At 41.3% G+C, this 19250-nt stretch overlaps 2 protein-coding genes across 3 annotated transcripts; both read left to right on the forward strand.

The window, feature by feature from the left end:
• The first annotated feature begins 47 nt into the window (after positions 1-47).
• fancg (FA complementation group G) lies at positions 48-7789 on the forward strand. 2 transcript variants are annotated; one of them, XM_012828572.3, is made up of 16 exons: positions 48-137; positions 1159-1254; positions 1341-1428; positions 1583-1667; positions 1758-1883; positions 2256-2443; positions 3241-3385; positions 4980-5110; positions 5296-5442; positions 5572-5732; positions 5825-5891; positions 6111-6433; positions 6563-6603; positions 6701-6856; positions 7242-7356; positions 7590-7789. In XM_012828572.3, the coding sequence occupies exons 3-16, from the start codon at positions 1366-1368 to the stop codon at positions 7699-7701; spliced, it is 1860 nt and encodes a 619-aa protein (XP_012684026.2). In that variant the 5' UTR covers positions 48-137; positions 1159-1254; positions 1341-1365; the 3' UTR covers positions 7702-7789. The 2 variants fall into 2 exon arrangements, with proteins under 2 accessions (XP_012684026.2, XP_031426416.1); XM_031570556.2 differs by lacking the exons at positions 48-137; positions 1159-1254; positions 6701-6856 and having other exon boundaries at positions 1261-1428.
• A 633-nt stretch (positions 7790-8422) lies between these two features.
• On the forward strand, positions 8423-19151 carry LOC105901173 (valosin containing protein). Its single transcript, XM_031570551.2, has 17 exons — positions 8423-8565; positions 10213-10324; positions 10455-10627; positions 10764-10906; positions 11011-11141; positions 11438-11569; positions 11657-11759; positions 13534-13667; positions 14199-14334; positions 14568-14680; positions 14814-14978; positions 15262-15384; positions 15482-15694; positions 15950-16258; positions 16519-16674; positions 17984-18138; positions 18518-19151. Exons 1-17 carry the CDS (start codon positions 8549-8551, stop codon positions 18624-18626), a joined length of 2424 nt encoding a protein of 807 aa, XP_031426411.1. The 5' UTR covers positions 8423-8548; the 3' UTR covers positions 18627-19151.
• The last annotated feature ends 99 nt before the right edge of the window (positions 19152-19250 follow it).

Below are 19250 nucleotides of genomic sequence, written 5' to 3' on the forward strand. Positions count from 1 at the left end.
ACATCGAGGGTCATGTGGAGCAAGTCATATGGATCAGTATCCAAAAGTGAACCAACCTGACAAGGAAGAAGTAGCTGCCACAAAACATTGACAAGTGAATCAGTGAACAGTTCCATCCGTACATTATTTTCAATGAGGTCTGTAAATGGCTCATGTCTATTTTAGTATTATAGTATTATATTTTAGTATTATAGTAGCCAATGTCGATTTTCACTGCGTATTTGCATTAGTCTGTACAATCAAAATAGACATGCACAACTAACATAAAGAGTGGTAAAAAAAAACAATTTTACCAATAGGTCTGAGGGGAAAGGATACATGTTGCAGAGTAGCCTATGCAGTGCAGTGGAGATCTTTACCTGTACAAACGCTGGTCGAGAACTTGTATCAGCAAAAGCTCCCTGAAAGTAAAACACGTAGCAATACTCTGATACCCTATCTACGTTGTGCCGCTCATACAGTCAGTTACCTCTGTCCACCAGAGCAAGTACGAAGCGCTACAGAATGAGACCCCTGTTAAAGGTCTTGGTACCTTTGCTGCCTAAACAGAGCCACATCAATTCCCACAATTTCCACAACTATGCATCGGTAGAGCCAGGGCCAAACCCATACCAGCTGCAGATGCACTGGTATCTCTCTACGACTTCTAAGTAAACATTATGAAGAAACACAACAGCCATTTGGGCCAGGAGTATGAATGAGCATGTAGCTTATTGTGCTATACTATGAACAGACTGAACACTGGCAACTGTGTAAGAAGTAAACAAATATCGAACAGTAAGACCCCAATCTGAACTTTGATAATCTGTTTCACAGTTCTTGGGATATTATCAGGATTCTTGCAATCTCCCTGCAGAATATTTTCTTAGAGAGGCATCCACATATTGCACAGCAGATGTTGTCACAGTAACATAGGCTACTATGCCAGTTCTTGTCAAAAACTAAAGCACAAACAGATGCATGATGCCAAGTTCATAAAATAAATCAACTGCACGCAAGACCTTAATTAATATTAAGTGATGCTAATATTTACTACATGTAATACATTTACATGCCATTTTACTGCTATGTCAATTCCAGCATATCTATATCAGTTGACATACAACTCTTGCATGAAAATATCAGCAAAATGATGTTTTGTTGTGTTCCTAATTGCAGCATGGCTCCATAACAGCAGGTGGCGGTAACGTCCTATGTGACGCTCTTGCTGCTAAAAGAGGGAAACTTCGAACGTCTGCCGTCTGAGATTTTACTGTAAGTTCATCTCCACTTCTGGTGCCATGTTTGATTGCTTATTTTTGGAGGATTGGTGTGAAACTAAAATGCCTAATTACGTTTAACCCGAACTTCATTCAAACCGGAGATATGGACGCTTATCTTTTAGAGAAATGGACACAGGCAAATAATTCCTTCGTGAAAGAATGGAAGGTAAGGTAACTGGTTAACTTAGCTATATCAAAGCCCTTAACGTTTTTGGCTATAAGTCCACACTGTAATTCCTCGCAGATAGGTATGACCAAACATCTTGTCAGACTTTAACTTAAAGGTAAGGTTATGAAATAGCTAGAACTTTCTATTTCAGGTGACAGACGGACGAATCGGTGGCAATCATGGCGTTAAGGAAAAGTGTCATAAGGGGACTCTTAAATTACTTCAGAAGATACAAGGTATCTGTAATATTACAATTTGGCACACAGCAGTTGAACGCCTAACCGCTATGCGAACTGTTTTGATCATGCAATTTTCGCTCTCCACAGGTGTACCTGCTGTTATCGAGCTGATTCAGCTTGAGTTGGCTGTTGCTTACAACACTCTTGTGTTCTCTTTAAATTTGTCCTCGTTGAGCGATGTGCAACAGAGTCTTACCTATACTCTTCTCAGAGGTATGTGAGCTTTTAGAGCGTCTGTACAGACTAATATGCAAACAACCGGGCCTTACACATTTCCAGTATTTAAGTATGAGTATTTTCATTACTCGTAAAATGGCTGTGTCATAAGTCATAGAGAGCTACGAGCCCCTTATGGAGATAGACTGCACTGTATGTATGAACAGGGTTGTGCTACAAATTGCCACCACTGATTCAGAGAGTGCAGACTGATCATTCTGTACTAAGAGACTGAGGCCTCCCACACCCATGTGCAGATTTTATTTCATAGGCTACAGCAGTAGGTGCAATGCATGTTTGTGCTAGTTTTGCCTGCATGGTATGTACAGAAATAAATGTTCTTTTGATGTGTAATTTCTCCCCGTCTAGCTCTTGAAGCTGTTGACTGTCAGACATCTAGCATGGACCCTATTGTGTTATGGTGTGTCACGTTGAAATCCTTCAGCAACACAAGTCACCTGTCCTGCCTTCACAGCTTGTTGTGTGTGCAGTGGGCTCTGTGGTTGGCCTCCTGCCAAATGCAAAGCATTCGCCATCTGCTGAGGGATGTCACTCAGGTCGGAGAAAAGTTCTTTGTTTTTCCTTTCCTCACAGGCCTTAATTAATAGTGATCCTCAGTAGAAAATTACATTAGAAATGTTTCTTAACCTCCTTGGTTAAACTTAATTACTGTGATGAGGTAATCTATGAAGCTGGCAGAAGATCAGTTAAAATGATGATGCAGTGGTTTTATGAGGATGATGTGGGGTTTGTACCACACCGTCATGAAAGAATATAGACTATGAACCTATCTGAGAAAAAGGAATGTAGATCACCTAACTCACTACATTGGGTTGTCTTGGAGAACTATAGTTTGGGAAATGCATTTTTCACTCATGTTGGCATCTCAATCAAAAGTCATGCAGATTTCTTAATAAACTAATTATTATTATTAAATCACTGCATTGCAACAGGGGTATTTCAACTTGTAGCAACATGCATTAGTGCATCAAAGAAGTAACATGGAATAAGGTGATGTGTCGAGAGGCTGAAAACACAAAGCTTTATAACTGAGTTCTGCATTGTTAGATACACTTGTCCACCACAGACAGCATACATAAGGTAGGACCCATAGCAGAAAGGCCAACTAAATAGAACAATGACAATATTAACCCACGTTAAACAGACTGACAGTGGAGGGCTTGAAGTTTGAAGTGATGTGACGTAAGAGCAGAGGAAGAGGCGAGGTATATGAATTATTTATTTAGATTTTTGAAGCCATTGTGTGCTTACAAAAGGGGCTAAACAAATCAATACATAAAATGTTATGTATTACTATTATGACTCAAAACTTTTGGTTTTGCACGTGACTCAGGAAGAAGTAACTGCTTCATCACAGGACCTCCGTACAGTAATTCAAAAGCTCAGCTTGTCAGAAAAGGAGAACTCCAACTTGCTAGTTGCTGTGACAGCCAGAGAATTCAAAGATCTTCTGCCTATCTGCACCATCCTTCTTGAGGGTACAGTATCTACACAGTATAATAGAGTATACAAACATACTACATATATTTACAGTGGGGAAAATAAGTATTTGAACCCCTACCGATTTCGCAAGTTTGGCCACTTGCAAAGAAATGTGTGATCTATAATTGTAATAGTAGGTGTATTTTAAAAGTGAGAAACAGAATATCAACAAAAAAATCCAGAAAACTGCATTTTATAACATTTATGACTTAATTTGCATTTGATGCAGAAAATAAGTATTTGAACCCCTAGCAAAACATGACTTAGTACTTGGTGGAATAACCCTTGTTGGCAAGCACAGACGTCAGACTTTTCTTGTAGTTGGTCACCAGGTTTACACACATCTCAGGAGGGATTTTGGTCCACTCCTCTTTGCAGATCCTCTCCAAATCCTTAAGGTTGCGTTTTCAATGGGAGGGAATGAGGGAATGAGGCAAGCCCAATATTCCACATTACATGGCCCCATCCATAGTCCCCTCGATGCAGTGGAGTCGTCCTGTACCCTTGGCAGAGAAACAGCCCCAAAGCATAATGTTTCCACCTCCATGCTTGACGGTGGGGATGGTGTCATATTCAGCATTCTTCCCCCTTCAAATGCGGCAAGTCGAGTTGTTGCCAAAGAGCTTGATTTTGGTCTCATCTGACCACATCCTGTCTCCCAATCCTCCTTAGAATCATTCAAGTGTTCATTGGCAAACTTCAGACGGCCCTGTACATGTGCTTCCTTGAGCAGGGGGACCTTGTGAGTTCTGCAGTACTTCAAACCATCACGGCGTAGTGTGTTGCCAATGGTTTTCTTGGTGACTGTGGTCCCAGCTGCCTTGAGATCATTCACAAGCTCCCCCTGTGTAGTTCTGGGGTTATTCTGCACCTTTCGGATGATCACCGATACCGCACGAGGGGATATCTTGCATGGAGCCCCAGACCTAGAGCGATGGACAGTTGTTTGGTGTTGCTTCCATTTACGAATAATCGCACCAATAGTTGTCTGCTTCTCACCAAGCTGCTTGCCGATGGTTTTGTAACCCATTCCAGCCTTGTGCAGGTCTACAATCTTATCTCTGACGTCCTTGGTCAACTCTTTGGTCTTGCCCATGGTGGTGAGGTTGAAGGTGTGAAGTATGATTCTTTGGACAGGTTTCTTTTATACATGTCACCAGTTGAGATCAGGTGTACCTTGTTAGGCCTAATGAGGACTAATCTGTGTGCTTCTTTGGCACATAACTGGTCATTGGGAGCCAGAATTCTTGCTGTTTGCTTGGGGGTTCAAATACTTATTTTCTGCATCAAATACAAATTAAGTCATAAATGTTATAAAATGCAGTTTTCTGGATTTGTTTGTTGATATTCTATTTCTCACTGTTAAAATACACCTACCATTACAATTATAGATCACACATTTCTTTGCAAGTGGCCAAACTTGCGAAATCGGCAGGGGTTCAAATACTTATTTTCCCCACTGTATATATGTATTGTGTGTATGTATGTAGTATGTTTGTATATATTTTGTATATATATGCACACACACATCTTCCAGTAGTTGTTCTTAATGTGTACAGTTTTATAAAAAAAAAAATTCTTATCACTTAGGTTTGGAAAACATAACCCAAGAGAACTACTCAGCAGCTCTTGTAGCTTTTCTACAGGCTGCGTCCTTGCCTGCCCCCAGGACTCTCCTGGCTCAGGTCCATACCCTTACTGGATTTGCCTTTGCAAAACTGGTAAGACGGGCTTTAGAGCTATTGATTTCATAAGTTCTCCAAATAACATGATTGTTATTGTAGCTGGTGCTGCTGTTGTTGTTGTTGTTGTTGATGATGATGATGGCGATGATTACGATGTGTGTAGTTAAAGAAAAAATATCATGGAATTACAATGATCATGTATGGAATTGGATTTTGTTTAGGACCAGCCTCAGAGCGCCCTACAGTCTTACAGAAAGGCTATGGAGGTGGATTTTGGCTGTCATAGTGCACTTTACCAGAGTGCACTGGTGTACAGGCAGTTAAAGAACACCCAGGCTGAAATTGAGGCCCTACGCTTGCTTCACTCAGTAAGTGACCCAACTTCACTGAAGGTATTGGTGTCATTCTCCAATTTCAGGCCATGGTGCTTATTGAAAGCACACCAGTTGTAAAGAAATCCTAAAACAATGGTGCCTCCTTCTCTTGTGCTATCCCAGGCCCTGGTTCAGCATACAGAGGAACAGACTGTCAATACTAGAGTGATGATTATCTCTCCAGATGTGCTACTAAGCAGCAAATGTAAGGATTCCATCATGGCGGTACCCTCTCCTCAGCTGATCTTGCACTCTCTGGCATGCACATGTGTGCTGGAGGACAGGTGGGTTTTAAAGCAATTGGGCAAAGCAGAGATGCATCATGAAGAGGTCATAATAATGTACGTGCATTCAACTTCCTGTTTGTGTTCTTCAGAATCTTAGAGGCGGTTGAACTCTATCTGGATCTGATGTCATCCCTGCAGTCAGATATCACACAGCCTGTAAGTTATGTAAATAAAATGCACAGTACATAACAGAATCCTATTACAGTTATTATTTCTTGTGCTGAAGCACAGACCTATCAAATAATGATCAAGTTTTGAACTGCAAATGGTAGCCTACTTGGTGCAGACATATATATCTTATATATCCATACCTTTTTATCAATAATTCATATGCATATATATCCATGCTCACTCACAATCAAATAACCCTTGTAGGTGTGTACAGAGGCTGATGTGTCCCTTCCAAGAGTTCCTGTTGTGTACCTCGAGGCTGCCTTTACCTTGCTGAGGGCCAAAAGGATGTGGGATGTAATAACAGTCTGTGAAGAGGTCATCACTAAAACCATGAACCTCATTCCTGAAAGATTAGTATTAGATCTGTCAGAGGAGCATTTACTTTTCTCCATGGAGGGACCCTCAAAATCACTGAAGCATGAGAGACTAGAATATGTGTTATGGGCTGCGGCTGCCCACTACCTCCAGGGCCTGGCCTACTGTAAGATGAAAGACACCAAAGAATCAGTGGCCAATTTCACAAGGTAAGAATTAAAAGGTAAAATGTATTCAAAGTCCCTTTTTTTTTTTAAATGTATTAATCGAGAGTATTGCCTGCTTAAAAGGAATAATAATAGTGTGTATGGGCTGTGAATAGTATATTTTGTTTTCAGATCCCTAAATTGGCTGGCCAAAGTGTCCATTAAAAGTACAGGTTAGTGCTCCTGTAAATATGCTTGTTCCTGCGATGTCCTTTGAATATTCCTGTTATTGTCCATTTTTTTTTTAGTTTAATCATTTATGAATATTAGGTACACTGGTTGGAGACCAGGGAGATTGTGAGGTGGTAAAGACATTGCAGAGACTGAGGGGCCTGGCTCTTGCTGGCAGAGGGGTCAGCTTCATGGAGAGGGGCCAATTAAAGGAAGCACTACGGGACCTGAAGCTTAGTCTTCAGTCCATAACAGGTAGTGGGTCATTTTTGCCCCTACATATAGATCACATTTTTAACAGTGAAATAGTAGCTTAATTTGTCAAATTAAGCTCACATTTATCATTCATCAATTTACATGTATGACTTCAGCAGAAAAGTTTATCCAAACAAGTTAGGGGTACATTTAATCAATATGTGCTCCCTGGTAATGGACTCCATGGCGTTCTCATTATTAGAAACTGTAGCAGATGAACAGCAGAAACATTTATATTTTATTTTACTGTTTACATCCCTTGTGTCATCAACTGTTTATTGTTATTGTTGTTGTTGCCTCTATTGTGAGGCCCCATGATACCTTGAAAATATGTTCCTCGATTTGAGAAATGATACATTCATTGTCCTGCCTCTGGTGTCCCTAGAGTTACAGATGATAAAGTTTGGACTGGTAGAGGTGTACCGGAGGCTTGGGCGTCAGGAAGAAGCCATAGTGTGTTGGAGGGAGTCACAAAGCTCATCTGAGGCGGTCTCCTCTGGGTAATATTATGTGTTAGTGCTACTATAGTTTGTGTCTGGTGTATTATGTTGCCATAAGTATCGAAGAGCTATTCTAGGTTCTAAAGCTGTGTTTACATCCTGGGGAACTGTAAAGTTTGAAAATATAAGATTATATGAATTCATTAAAGATTGCTTGTTGATTGTGCAAACTATTTTTTTTGGGCTTTGCAGTTTGACCGTTATTGTAATTTTCTATTTCTGCTACCTTTCAGAAACCTGCCTCTTTATCTTCAGACATTCCCAGAAGTCAGTTTATGTTTTGACATCAATTACCTGAAGAAGGCAATGGAAGACACTTTTCAAAGAAGAGGAGTTTTTACATGATTAGTTAATTTGGATTATATTTATTAAAAAAATAATCTAAATAACAACAATAACTTGACAAATAAATACATTCCCTTCATTGTTGAAATACTGTATTTGTACTTTATACTAAAAGTGTACTTCTTGTTGTGAAATGATGTCGGGTAACTAGGTCACAATTTCAATATAATCCATGCTGCTGCCACACCAGTAGCAATGACATATCTGTTTTGAAACATAGGCTGTATGTTGTTTGTACCGTTCGTTTTGTGACCTCAGACCGAAATAACCAAATAAGCCCCAGAATCTACGGATCTGAATGGTCAGCTATTATAATTAATAACTAAATGAACTAGTAAATGCAGTCCAGAAAATGTGGTTATGGAAATATTATGATTCTGAGGCGACGAGATTACCAATAGCGAGGAGCCATGTTGCATTTTCAGCAAATTATCTGCCTACATACGAAATCGTAGTACACTCGGCTTCTCTTGAACCAATCCGTAAAGATTTGGGTTCCGCCATACTAAAATACGCAAATATGACCGGTACTGGCTGTAGTTTGACCAATGGCTGTTGTCTGAAATAACAACTCTTATTTTTTTGTAAATCACAATTGTTTAATTGGCCAATAGCTCACGTGAGTAGGACCAATTGCGGGACAGGCTCACTTCAAACGCTCTCTGATTGGCCGCCTGAAGCAGAAAGAGAACTGATACTTTTCCGCAGCTTTGATGCGAGGAAGCTAAGCTGACGTTTTGAAATTCAGTGCAGAGGAAAGAATCGTGAAGGTTGCCGTCGGTCAATCAAGAGAGTTGCTTGAGTATATTGTTACCTTTTATTTATATCGTTGTTCGGGAGAAGCAACATGGCTTCGGGAGGAGAGTGAGTATATCCAGAAAATTATATTTTCTATTTCTATTCATCGTATTTTACAGCGTTGCTAGCTAGCGAACTGGCAAGCTAGGACCAACTCAACTACGTTAGCTAAACAGCTAGTGCTAGCATTAGCACAGTATGAAATGCATTAGTGGTCAATATATATTTCACTATGGTAATTGACAAATCTGTAGGAACATAGTTGTGATCTAGAAATGCGTCAGTCAAGATAATGTTGCTCAAATCCTGGCATTGGCAATTGATTGACGTCGATACCCTTTCCAATTTTCTTTTTAGTCTTAGACTAACGTTCAGCCTAGCTAGTCAACTTTAGCTGTCGTTCAGTTCCCAATTACGTCGTTAGCTAAGCGGCTAACTTAGCTAAGCATACTGAGTCATTCTCGCTCTCCGTGGGGGTAGTTTGGCCTACCGGCATCAACTGAGTTTGACATGATCCGTTCTGCGCCACCTTTTAATGGTTACAAATGAATTGTTAACATGCAGTGTCTTACCCATGTGTATTTAATATCTCTACTTTGAAATTAACCAGTGAACATTAGCTAGCTTGCTTGCGTCTGACATTCTGATTTATGCCTACGTTAGTTGACTAACGTTACTCTCATACGAGTAGGCCATTTCACGGCGACATCATTTGCCCTGCTTTTGTGTAACAATGTTGTCATCCAACCAAAGTCGTAGGCAATACACCATACATATAGCCATCGTAGTCATCGCGATAAATATGTTTCCACGTTGATGACACACCATTAATTTGTAACAATGTTAACCAGCCCAGATAAGGTTTCTAATTCTAGAGACCGATAGTTAAACGTGCTACAGCTAACTGATTAGCTTGAAGCTAGCTAGTCGGATAGCAACCCCGTTTACGCCGACGCATTTGCTGTGTCATTCGGCATATAACCCAGCGATTGCTAGCTAGCTAGTGAGGTTCGCTGATGTTAACCACAAAGCCAAAAGCCTGAGGATATAAAACGTATGATATCGAGGCCAACATTGTAACTATTATTTGCCCACCGTTACCACCCATGTGTCCGGAAACTTGTGGTTAGTTTTTCTACGGCACTAATACGATATACTATGTACACTCAACTAATGTAATCATTCAAGCGTAATTTCTACTTTTGTTTGAACAGGTACAGATAGCTAGCATGGCTAGTCGTAGTTGAAGTTTGTTCATGTTTCTGTGGGGGATCAGGTTTATAATGCGTATGCTTCCAGATAATAATTCGGTAGAAAACAATAGCTGGCGACCCGTCTATTAGTGCCAGCAAATACAAATGAAACATTAATTCTAATCTAACTCTATCTTAACCTAACGAACTGTCTACCTAAGTTAGATGTTGATTGCCAAGTTCAGTGACGTCGGTCAAAGTTGCAGTTTATTTTTTTGTTTCTATTCTGCGCACGCTCATCAACTGCGCAGTTTACCCGAAGTTTCCGTTCTCAACACGTATTACCTGGTAAATCACATTGACATATATTTGTGAAATGGGAAGGTCGAGTGTATCAGGTAGGGGGAGCTGAACGATCAGTCTGACCATACGCTGGGTAATTTAATTATCAAAGTTTATTATCTGCCGTAGTTGTGTACAATCAAAGGCTCATAAAGAGTTTGTGTCCAAATCTCTGCAGATCCAAAAATGATGATCTTTCCACTGCGATCCTGAAGCAAAAGACCAGACCCAATAGGTTGATAGTTGATGAATCCATCAATGAAGACAACAGTGTGGTGTCACTTTCTCAGGTAACAACAAGCTTTGATTTACCAGTCATTGAGCAGATTCTATTATGTGGTATGGTTTTACACTAATCACTAGTCATCAGGTATGTCAGACAACTCAAATTATATATATTTTTTTGTATTCTATTGGCAGGCTAAGATGGATGAACTGCAGCTCTTCAGAGGAGATACTGTGCTGCTCAAGGGCAAGAAGAGGAGGGAGACGGTGTGCATTGTGCTCTCTGATGACTCCTGCTCTGATGAGAAAGTGCGCATGAACAGGGTGGTCCGTAACAATCTTAGGGTCCGCCTGGGAGATGTCATCAGGTATTTTTGATTGCACTTTTTAAACTGTTAACTATTCTGGCTGTTTCATATCTCTTAAAAATAAATTAAAGGTTGAATTCCATTCATACCTGTATAGCAGTCTTTTACTCAGTATGTGTACCTCTGCTGTTCATAGCATCCAGCCCTGTCCAGATGTCAAGTATGGAAAGCGTATCCATGTTCTGCCCATTGATGATACAGTTGAAGGCATCACTGGCAACCTGTTTGAGGTGTATCTGAAGCCATATTTCCTTGAAGCCTACCGGCCAATCCGTAAAGGTAACAAGTCTCTTTGTGATAAGGGAACTACTCACTTGAAGTTGTATTTGATGGCCTCCCAATGGCATCATTCCTCTGAAATGAACATAATCCTGTTTTTTTAGGGGACATTTTCCTGGTCAGGGGTGGGATGCGTGCAGTAGAATTCAAAGTGGTGGAGACGGACCCCAGCCCTTACTGCATCGTGGCACCTGACACAGTCATTCACTGCGAAGGAGAGCCCATCAAGCGTGAGGTGAGTTTGGGGAAAGCTTCTGCTGCTCTTTGTGCTTTCCGTCATACCTTTTAAACAAGTCGGACCGGTTTATTAATGAAGCATTAGCTTGCTCGGAAAGGTCCAACCCTAGATCAATAAGTAGTGCATGGCTCAAGCAACACTCAAACATAGATCGGGTGTAATTTTAGACTGATCAATAATCATCTGGTACAGGCAACATTTCTTGGTACTGGTAGACTGTACTGCAAGTTGGTTTGGAGAAATGCATCTGCTGAAGTGACTGAACCGTGTTTCTGTTTCCTGGTTGTCCGTAGGATGAGGAGGAATCTCTGAATGAGGTCGGCTATGATGACATCGGAGGGGTCCGTAAGCAGTTGGCTCAGATCAAAGAGATGGTTGAGCTCCCCCTCAGACACCCTGCCCTCTTCAAGGCCATTGGCGTGAAGGTGAGGAGAGAATACTTTGTTAGCAGATGGACTTTAAATTAAACAGTACTACAAGATGAAACTCTAACTGGTCTTTGTGTGTGTCAGCCTCCTCGTGGCATTCTGCTGTATGGACCTCCTGGAACTGGAAAAACTCTCATCGCTCGTGCTGTTGCCAACGAAACTGGAGCTTTTTTCTTCCTCATCAATGGTAAGAATCATGCAGAACAAATAATGGAAGTTGCTGTGAAATTTAATGGAGATGAATGTGTCAGTCCTTGGCCTAAATATTATGTCATCATGTCACTTTGTATAACAGAATGGGAATTAACAGGTAGTGTGGGTGATTGAGTTATCTTTCTAAATGAAGTTGCATTTTTTAATTTAGAATATTATTCAATATCACACCTGAGTCCATAGAACTGATTTCTGGCCAGCTGACCTTTTAAGCTCCACAACCTCTGCAGTGATGGCCAGTGATCACCTTAGTGTGTGAAGTAATTCCTCGTCTAGCTGTAGGGCTGCTGAGGGCATTATTATCATCATTATGCAACCTTAAGCACTGGCCCAATGATCGAAGTAATGCATATTGCATTACTGTCCTCTTGAGTAGCTTGAGTAACTAAATTGCTTTAAAATGCATAAGCTGATATTTTTCCTAGTCATTTTTTTTGCTATTTTTCATTGGCCAGTAGTTGACATGATTCGTCTGTTTTCCATGATATTTGTTATAGCACACCCTGATAATCATTTTAGCATGTTTCCCCATCTTTTCATCACCCCATGCTCTCCTTGCAAGTGATACTCCTCTTGTTTCTTGCTAAGGAGGACAAAGGCTAGCTCGTGTTTCTTGAGCTCCACGTGAAAGTCCTACTGATCACCTTTGCCTAGAGACATGTGGTGTAGCATGCCTTTTCCATTTCTCTAGTTTTCCTCAGCAACTTGATCTGCTCTCCTCTGACAGCTAGGTGTCACCCAAGCACTCTTTGGTAGTCTTAGGTAACTTAGCATATCAGCATTATGGTTTCAAAGATGCCATTTCTGTAGTGTTCATCAACATCAGAGCTGGTGCTTTTATATTATGTTTCAGCCGTGGTACTACTGGATTGTTGCACTTCATTGTCCATCAGAATGACTTAAATTGCCAACAAAACCACACACAGTTTCTGTAGCAGTAACGTGTTGTGGTTTCATAGGTTCAGATTCACTCTTGAATATTTAATTATTTGTGAATAACTAGAGCTGTAAATATTAGTTCCTGTGTATGGCCCTGTGATATGGATACCGTAATTTCCGGACTATAAGCCGATACTTTTTTCCCACGCTTTGAACCTCGCGGCTTAAACAATGACTCGGCTAATTTATGGATTATGATACCTGTCACTGTATACGGTGGCTTTGTGTTTACGGTGGCTTTGTGGAGCTAGGATGCTAGCATGGATGCAACCTGTGTAAAGTTAATTTGTTTCAATGTACCGGTAGGCACCTGCGGCTTATAGACATGTGCGGCTTATTTATGTTAAAAATAATTATTTTTAAAAAATTCAGTGGGTGAGGCTTATATTCAGGTGCGTTCAATAGTCCGGAAATTACGGTAATCAGGTTTGATAAGAGCCAGCTGTTTTATGTTTTTGTTTTATAGTACAGTAACTAAATTATCCTGTTTTTGTTTTAATGAGATTGATGTATTGACAATGCAGAAGGCTACGAAATATAATATTTAGACATATCTCTACTGCTGGTTGACCTTCTTTGAAAAAGGAGATATTTTTTTTTATGTAATGTGAATCATTTAAAAAATAATCAAATCTGAGTGCTTGAGTTAATAAAAAAAAGAGGTCTAATTTTTATAATCGAATCGTGAGCCCAGTGAAGATCCACACCTCTGCTAGTACCTTTGCCATAGACATTAACACGTGTGAAGGGTGCAGTTTCATGGAGTTCTTCTGGCTGGAGTTAAAATCACTACTGCTTGTGTAACCCAGGCCCTGAAATCATGAGCAAGCTGGCTGGAGAGTCTGAGAGCAACCTGAGAAAAGCCTTTGAGGAGGCTGAGAAGAACGCCCCCGCCATCATCTTCATTGACGAGCTCGATGCCATTGCCCCCAAGAGAGAGAAGGTGAGGACATTGTGTTCTGGTCTTTGCTACACATTAATATAAGGAACCTCAATACTTCTCCAGGAGCTCTGCTGCTAAGCAGTTTTATTGCATGAGTAATGATATTCTGTAACTGCACATGGTTTTATGTGCCATAGCTGGACACAACTTGACATTTCTGATGAATAACAGGATTTGGATGTGATTTAACTGAAGTCTTGGATTTTTTTTCTTTCTGTTTACAAGCATACAAAAAAAAAGACACTTCTCATACATAGTCAGATGCAGACTTGCAGATAGTTTGTTAGCTTGATCCCACAAAATACCAACAGAATAAAACCATGTTGCAATACCTGGACACCACTCTCAGCAGATTCGTTTTATTTGGGCGTTGGCTTTTTTTTTTTATCAAGGAAGTCTTCAAGTGTTCAGGTCCCACAGATTGAGAACCCATGAGAAGGCTTTTAAAAACCCAATTAGAATTCCCATTTGATGTTGCACTCTGTATTTGTCGCGTGCGCTGTAACCTGACCCTCTTCTGTGTCCTTGCAGACCCATGGTGAGGTGGAGAGGCGCATCGTGTCTCAGCTGCTCACCCTGATGGACGGCCTGAAGCAGAGGGCCCATGTCATCGTCATGGCGGCCACCAACAGACCCAACAGCATTGACCCGGCCCTCAGGCGATTCGGTAAGACCCAAGTCCTTTTAACTGGACTTAATTTGCTACGGGATTGCAGTGATTGAGTTAAATACATTAATGCAATCGCTAATAATAATATAAATATATATATATAAAATACGTTTTTACATTTTATTTGTAGACTCGAGAGCGCCAAATCCTGGCAGGACCTGAGAAATGGGCAACTTGTCTTGAAATGTTACTGAGCCTGGATATCATATTCTGTCTCCCTTAAATCCCAGGTCGCTTCGACAGAGAGGTGGACATTGGCATTCCAGATGCCACCGGCAGACTTGAGATTCTCCAGATCCACACCAAGAACATGAAGCTGGCTGATGATGTCGACCTTGAGCAGGTATGGTCCACAATAATATAGGGACCTGGCTGAAACTTGGCTTAGGAGACCACAGGCAGTATGAGGCAACAACTCCTAAAATGGAGGATTGGGTACTGAAGCACTGACTTGAGCCACGTCTCTGTTCTTTCAGGTTGCTAACGAGACCCATGGCCATGTGGGTGCTGATCTGGCTGCCCTCTGCTCTGAGGCTGCCCTGCAGGCGATCAGGAAGAAGATGGACCTCATCGACCTGGAGGATGAGACCATCGACGCCGAGGTCATGAACTCACTGGCTGTTACCATGGATGACTTCAGGGTCAGTGTGCTTGGCATTTTAAAGTATTTAAGACCATTAAATATATATATCTTTTTTTAGTAATGTTTAGTAATTTGAGCTGAAAGTACAAAGCAGAACTTGGTGAATGTGCCTTCAAGTGTGGCTTTTAGTAGTAAGTGTCACCCTTTTACCTAATAGCATAAAGTTCAACGCTTAATCACTGTACTCTGATCTGAACAGAAACTAGGTTTGGGAGATGACTGGATGTCAACCATAAATGTTGATGTTGTTCCTTACGTGTTCTGCCACTGTGGTCTTTCAGTGGGCCCTGAGTCAGAGCAACCCATCTGCCCTGCGTGAGACTGTGGTTGAGGTGCCCAACATCAGCTGGGAGGACATTGGAGGTCTGGATGACGTCAAGCGGGAGCTGCAGGAGCTTGTGCAGGTACACAATAGAAACTTGAATCAACTATATGGATAAATGATTGTTGTATATCTAAGAAACTTCATTGACCTCTGCGGTTTATTTATTTTCCTCTCAGTATCCTGTGGAGCATCCCGACAAATTCCTCAAGTTTGGCATGACCCCATCCAAGGGTGTGCTGTTCTATGGACCACCAGGTTGTGGTAAGACCCTCCTGGCCAAAGCCATCGCCAATGAGTGCCAGGCCAACTTCATCTCCATCAAAGGTCCAGAGCTGCTCACCATGTGGTTTGGAGAGTCTGAGGCCAACGTCCGTGAGATTTTCGACAAGGTAAGATTCTCAGAATATTTGCTCCTTATCAGCCAGAATCCTGCAGCTATTAAACCTGCGTTGAGACTGCCCTTTCTTCTTATTTACTTGGTTACTTGCCGATTGAAATCATATAAATTTGATGAGCACATTTTATCCGGCCACATACAAATGAGACGAGTTTTGGTTCTGGAAATGTCTTCATACACTTGCCCATGGACAGTGCTTTGCCTGTTTGCAGGTCTGACTGTCTATTCCACATGCTTTCACCCCCAGGCTCGTCAGGCTGCTCCTTGCGTGCTCTTCTTTGACGAGTTGGACTCCATCGCCAAGGCCCGTGGTGGGAATGTGGGTGACGGTGGCGGAGCAGCCGACCGTGTCATCAACCAGATCCTGACAGAGATGGACGGCATGTCCAGCAAGAAGAACGTCTTCATCATCGGTGCCACCAACAGGCCCGACATCATCGACCCGGCCATTCTCAGGCCTGGCCGTCTGGACCAGCTCATCTACATCCCCCTGCCCGACGAGAAGTCCCGCATTTCCATCCTCAAGGCCAACCTCAGGAAGTCCCCCATTGCTAAGGTCAGACTCTCATCCTGTACGCTGACTGGGAAGGCTTGTTTGTAGAAGTATCAATATTGTATTAACATGGCAAACACGAGTTGAAGTTAAAAGTGATGGGTGGACATCAAGGCACTGCCTTGTTGCTTTTAATTATGTGTGATCTTTCTGGAAATGTTGGACACTACAGACCCTCATGCATTAATAACTATTATGCAATGGAAAAACCAGGGCAAATCAGTTTCAAATGTGGGTCTAACTGATGTTTTTCTCCACTGTAGGAGGTGGACGTGGATTTCCTGGCCAAGATGACCAATGGCTTCTCCGGAGCTGATCTGACTGAGATTTGCCAGCGGGCCTGCAAGCTGGCCATCAGAGAATCCATCGAGAACGAGATCAGGAGGGAGCGCGAGAGGCAGACCAACCCCTCAGCTATGGTGAGAACTTAATTAGTCTTCATTCAGGCAATCATCAAGTACCACTGCATTAAGTCTTAAAATCTACTTGCCAACTGACTAATAGAGTAACACTTCTCCACTGAGCTGGGATGAGAAATTATTTGATTTCTCATTAAATTCCACTATGGAATCTCACATGTACAATTTAACATGGGGCTAGAATTTCAATTGTGGTAATATCATCCAAAGTTTATGAAAACAACATAGTCAGGCGAACGATTGATGTTCCACATTCCATTTCGCAATGATTCTCTAGTTTTGTCTTGTTATAAATCCAGCACACTCATTTCCTTTACAGCGATGTGCTTTTGCCCCTCCCTAAAAGCCCAAACTCTCTCACTGAATATGTATAATGAAACATACCACTACATTCGTTAACAAACTAAAGATATTATAGATGAATGTTACAGGCTTAATCTATGGGGTAAATAACTAACGCCAGCCAGAAACTGAGGGAGTAACTTATTGTGGAAGACTAGTGGTGGTGTTGCAATTTTTTAAACGAGATATTGGATATTAATGTTTATATGGTTCTTATGGGCGTTTCAGTGTCAGATTTGAGAACACAATGTTTGTGCTGAGAAGAGCTATCCACTCGCTTGGCTTTATCCACAGCCCTGTTCAAGATACAATTTTTCACTTCTAGTAGCATTCCAGTTTTATAAAGGTTAGCCTATAAAAGTATATCCCAGCTAGCATTAGCTTTTCTGCTGATCTGTCACATGCTTAGTATTAAATGTTGCTAAGTTTATTTATCATGTGTTAGTCCTGAAGTAAACACAAACAGCTCGCTTTGGGGTGATTCAAAAACAATGGACATCTGGAATCACATTCACGTCACATCCCCACATGAAAGCATAACCTAAACCAACAGATTATTTTCTATAAAGTGGCAGTGCACCATCAGTGTGGGCCTTTTAACTAAATTTGAAATATAACTTTGTACACAAATTAAGATCTTAAATCTTGTCTATACGTATAAGTCTGTTTACTATTTCTAATAAGAGGACAAAATATAAGTTCATTTATTGTATAAAATAATAATACCAACATAATATGCATCATTGATGATACTACTAATATACTAAAAAAAGGGTCCAGGGTCACGGGCTTATGTCGACGTTCACAGCCTCTACATCAGTTGCTATAGTAATGACAGTGCCCAGAATGTTCACATTAAACAAACCAACATGGAGAAATGAAATTGGCTTGCTAGTTTACCCTATGAATTTACCACATGACTATGTATAGCTGCTATTGAATGGTGGACCCTCGTTTGTGTCCTCAGGAGGTGGAGGAGGATGACCCTGTTCCTGAGATCAGGAAAGACCACTTTGAGGAGGCTATGCGCTTCGCTCGCCGCTCCGTCAGTGACAACGACATCCGCAAGTACGAGATGTTCGCCCAGACGCTGCAGCAGAGCAGAGGCTTCGGCAGCTTCAGGTAACCACCTCACCTGTTCAATTCATAACATCCCAGAGTAATACAGACCATGAGGACTATTTGGCATGTAGGTTTACAGGATTCACAGAATAGTATGAACTTAAAGATGAGGGTATGTAATCGGATCACAAACCCTTTGTTACATGTGCTTTTATTTACATTTATTTACTCACTCCTGTAAATAAAGTAATTCATGATCATGGTTACGATGGTTCTGTACCATTACCACAAGCTAGTTTGAAGATTTCATCCGATTAAACGCCTGACTACTTTTGGATAATGCAGCCACTGGTCATGAAAATAAATTTTAAAAAGCTGTTGGATTTTCACGGGTTGCAAATAGATTTGGCTTTAATCACCCTTTGCCCACCCGTTTCAGATTCCCCACCAGCAGCCAGGCCGGCAGCGGACCAAGCCAGGGCTCAACAGGAGGCAGCGGCGGCGGCACTGTGTTCAACGAGGACAACGACGACGACCTCTACGGCTGAAGAGCGCGTGCCTGACCGACTCCTCAGTCTGCTCAGGCCTCCATGTACAAATAAAGAGTGAAAAAAAAAGTAAACAAAAAAAATAACCAACTATAAAATTCCACATTTTTAGGACTCCTGTGCTTCTTTAATGTCTTTCTTTTTTTTTATTATTATTCCCTCCAAACTATTCTCTCCCATCTATTCCCTCACCTGTCAGAGAAAGCATGTAGCTGCTTGTACTTGGCTCTGGTTTGTGAAAGGATGATTATTGCTGAAAGCTTGATCTTTATGTAATGTGGGTGGTGGGGTGGGGGGTTGCATTTCCGTGAATACATACCAGGTTAGAGTGGCTTCATTCTTACTTTTTTCACAACCTATGCGAACAGCTTTAGTGATGGGATTAACGCTAGCCTGTTGAAAGAAAATTGATTAAAAAAATTGAGAGAAAAAAAATGGCTAATTACTTCATTTTTTTATGAATGTAGCATATAATGTATTACAAGTTTGAAAATGTTCCAAATAAAATTCACGAAAGGAAATAAATCTGCTGGTCGTGGGTGTTTGTGGACCTGCCGGATTCTGGTGGTCTATATTCAGCTTGAGCCTCCCGGAGAGGTGTAAATGGGTTTCTCTAGGAATATA

This window comes from Clupea harengus, chromosome 7, assembly GCF_900700415.2.
Source record: "Clupea harengus chromosome 7, Ch_v2.0.2, whole genome shotgun sequence".
NCBI lineage: Eukaryota > Metazoa > Chordata > Actinopteri > Clupeiformes > Clupeidae > Clupea > Clupea harengus.

What these genes read in the sequence shown, in the direction of transcription:
- fancg (XM_012828572.3), top strand. Translation starts at nt 1,366, where the DNA reads ATGGACGCTTATCTTTTAGAGAAATGGACACAGGCAAATAATTCCTTC. An exon ending in TACCTATACTCTTCTCAGAG is followed by an intron (nt 1,884 to 2,255) that starts GTATGTGAGCTT and finishes CTCCCCGTCTAG; the next exon opens with CTCTTGAAGCTGTTGACTGT. An exon ending in GATTTGCCTTTGCAAAACTG is followed by an intron (nt 5,111 to 5,295) that starts GTAAGACGGGCT and finishes GATTTTGTTTAG; the next exon opens with GACCAGCCTCAGAGCGCCCT.
- LOC105901173 (XM_031570551.2), top strand. An exon ending in TCAAGGCCATTGGCGTGAAG is followed by an intron (nt 11,570 to 11,656) that starts GTGAGGAGAGAA and finishes TGTGTGTGTCAG; the next exon opens with CCTCCTCGTGGCATTCTGCT. An exon ending in TTACCATGGATGACTTCAGG is followed by an intron (nt 14,979 to 15,261) that starts GTCAGTGTGCTT and finishes GTGGTCTTTCAG; the next exon opens with TGGGCCCTGAGTCAGAGCAA.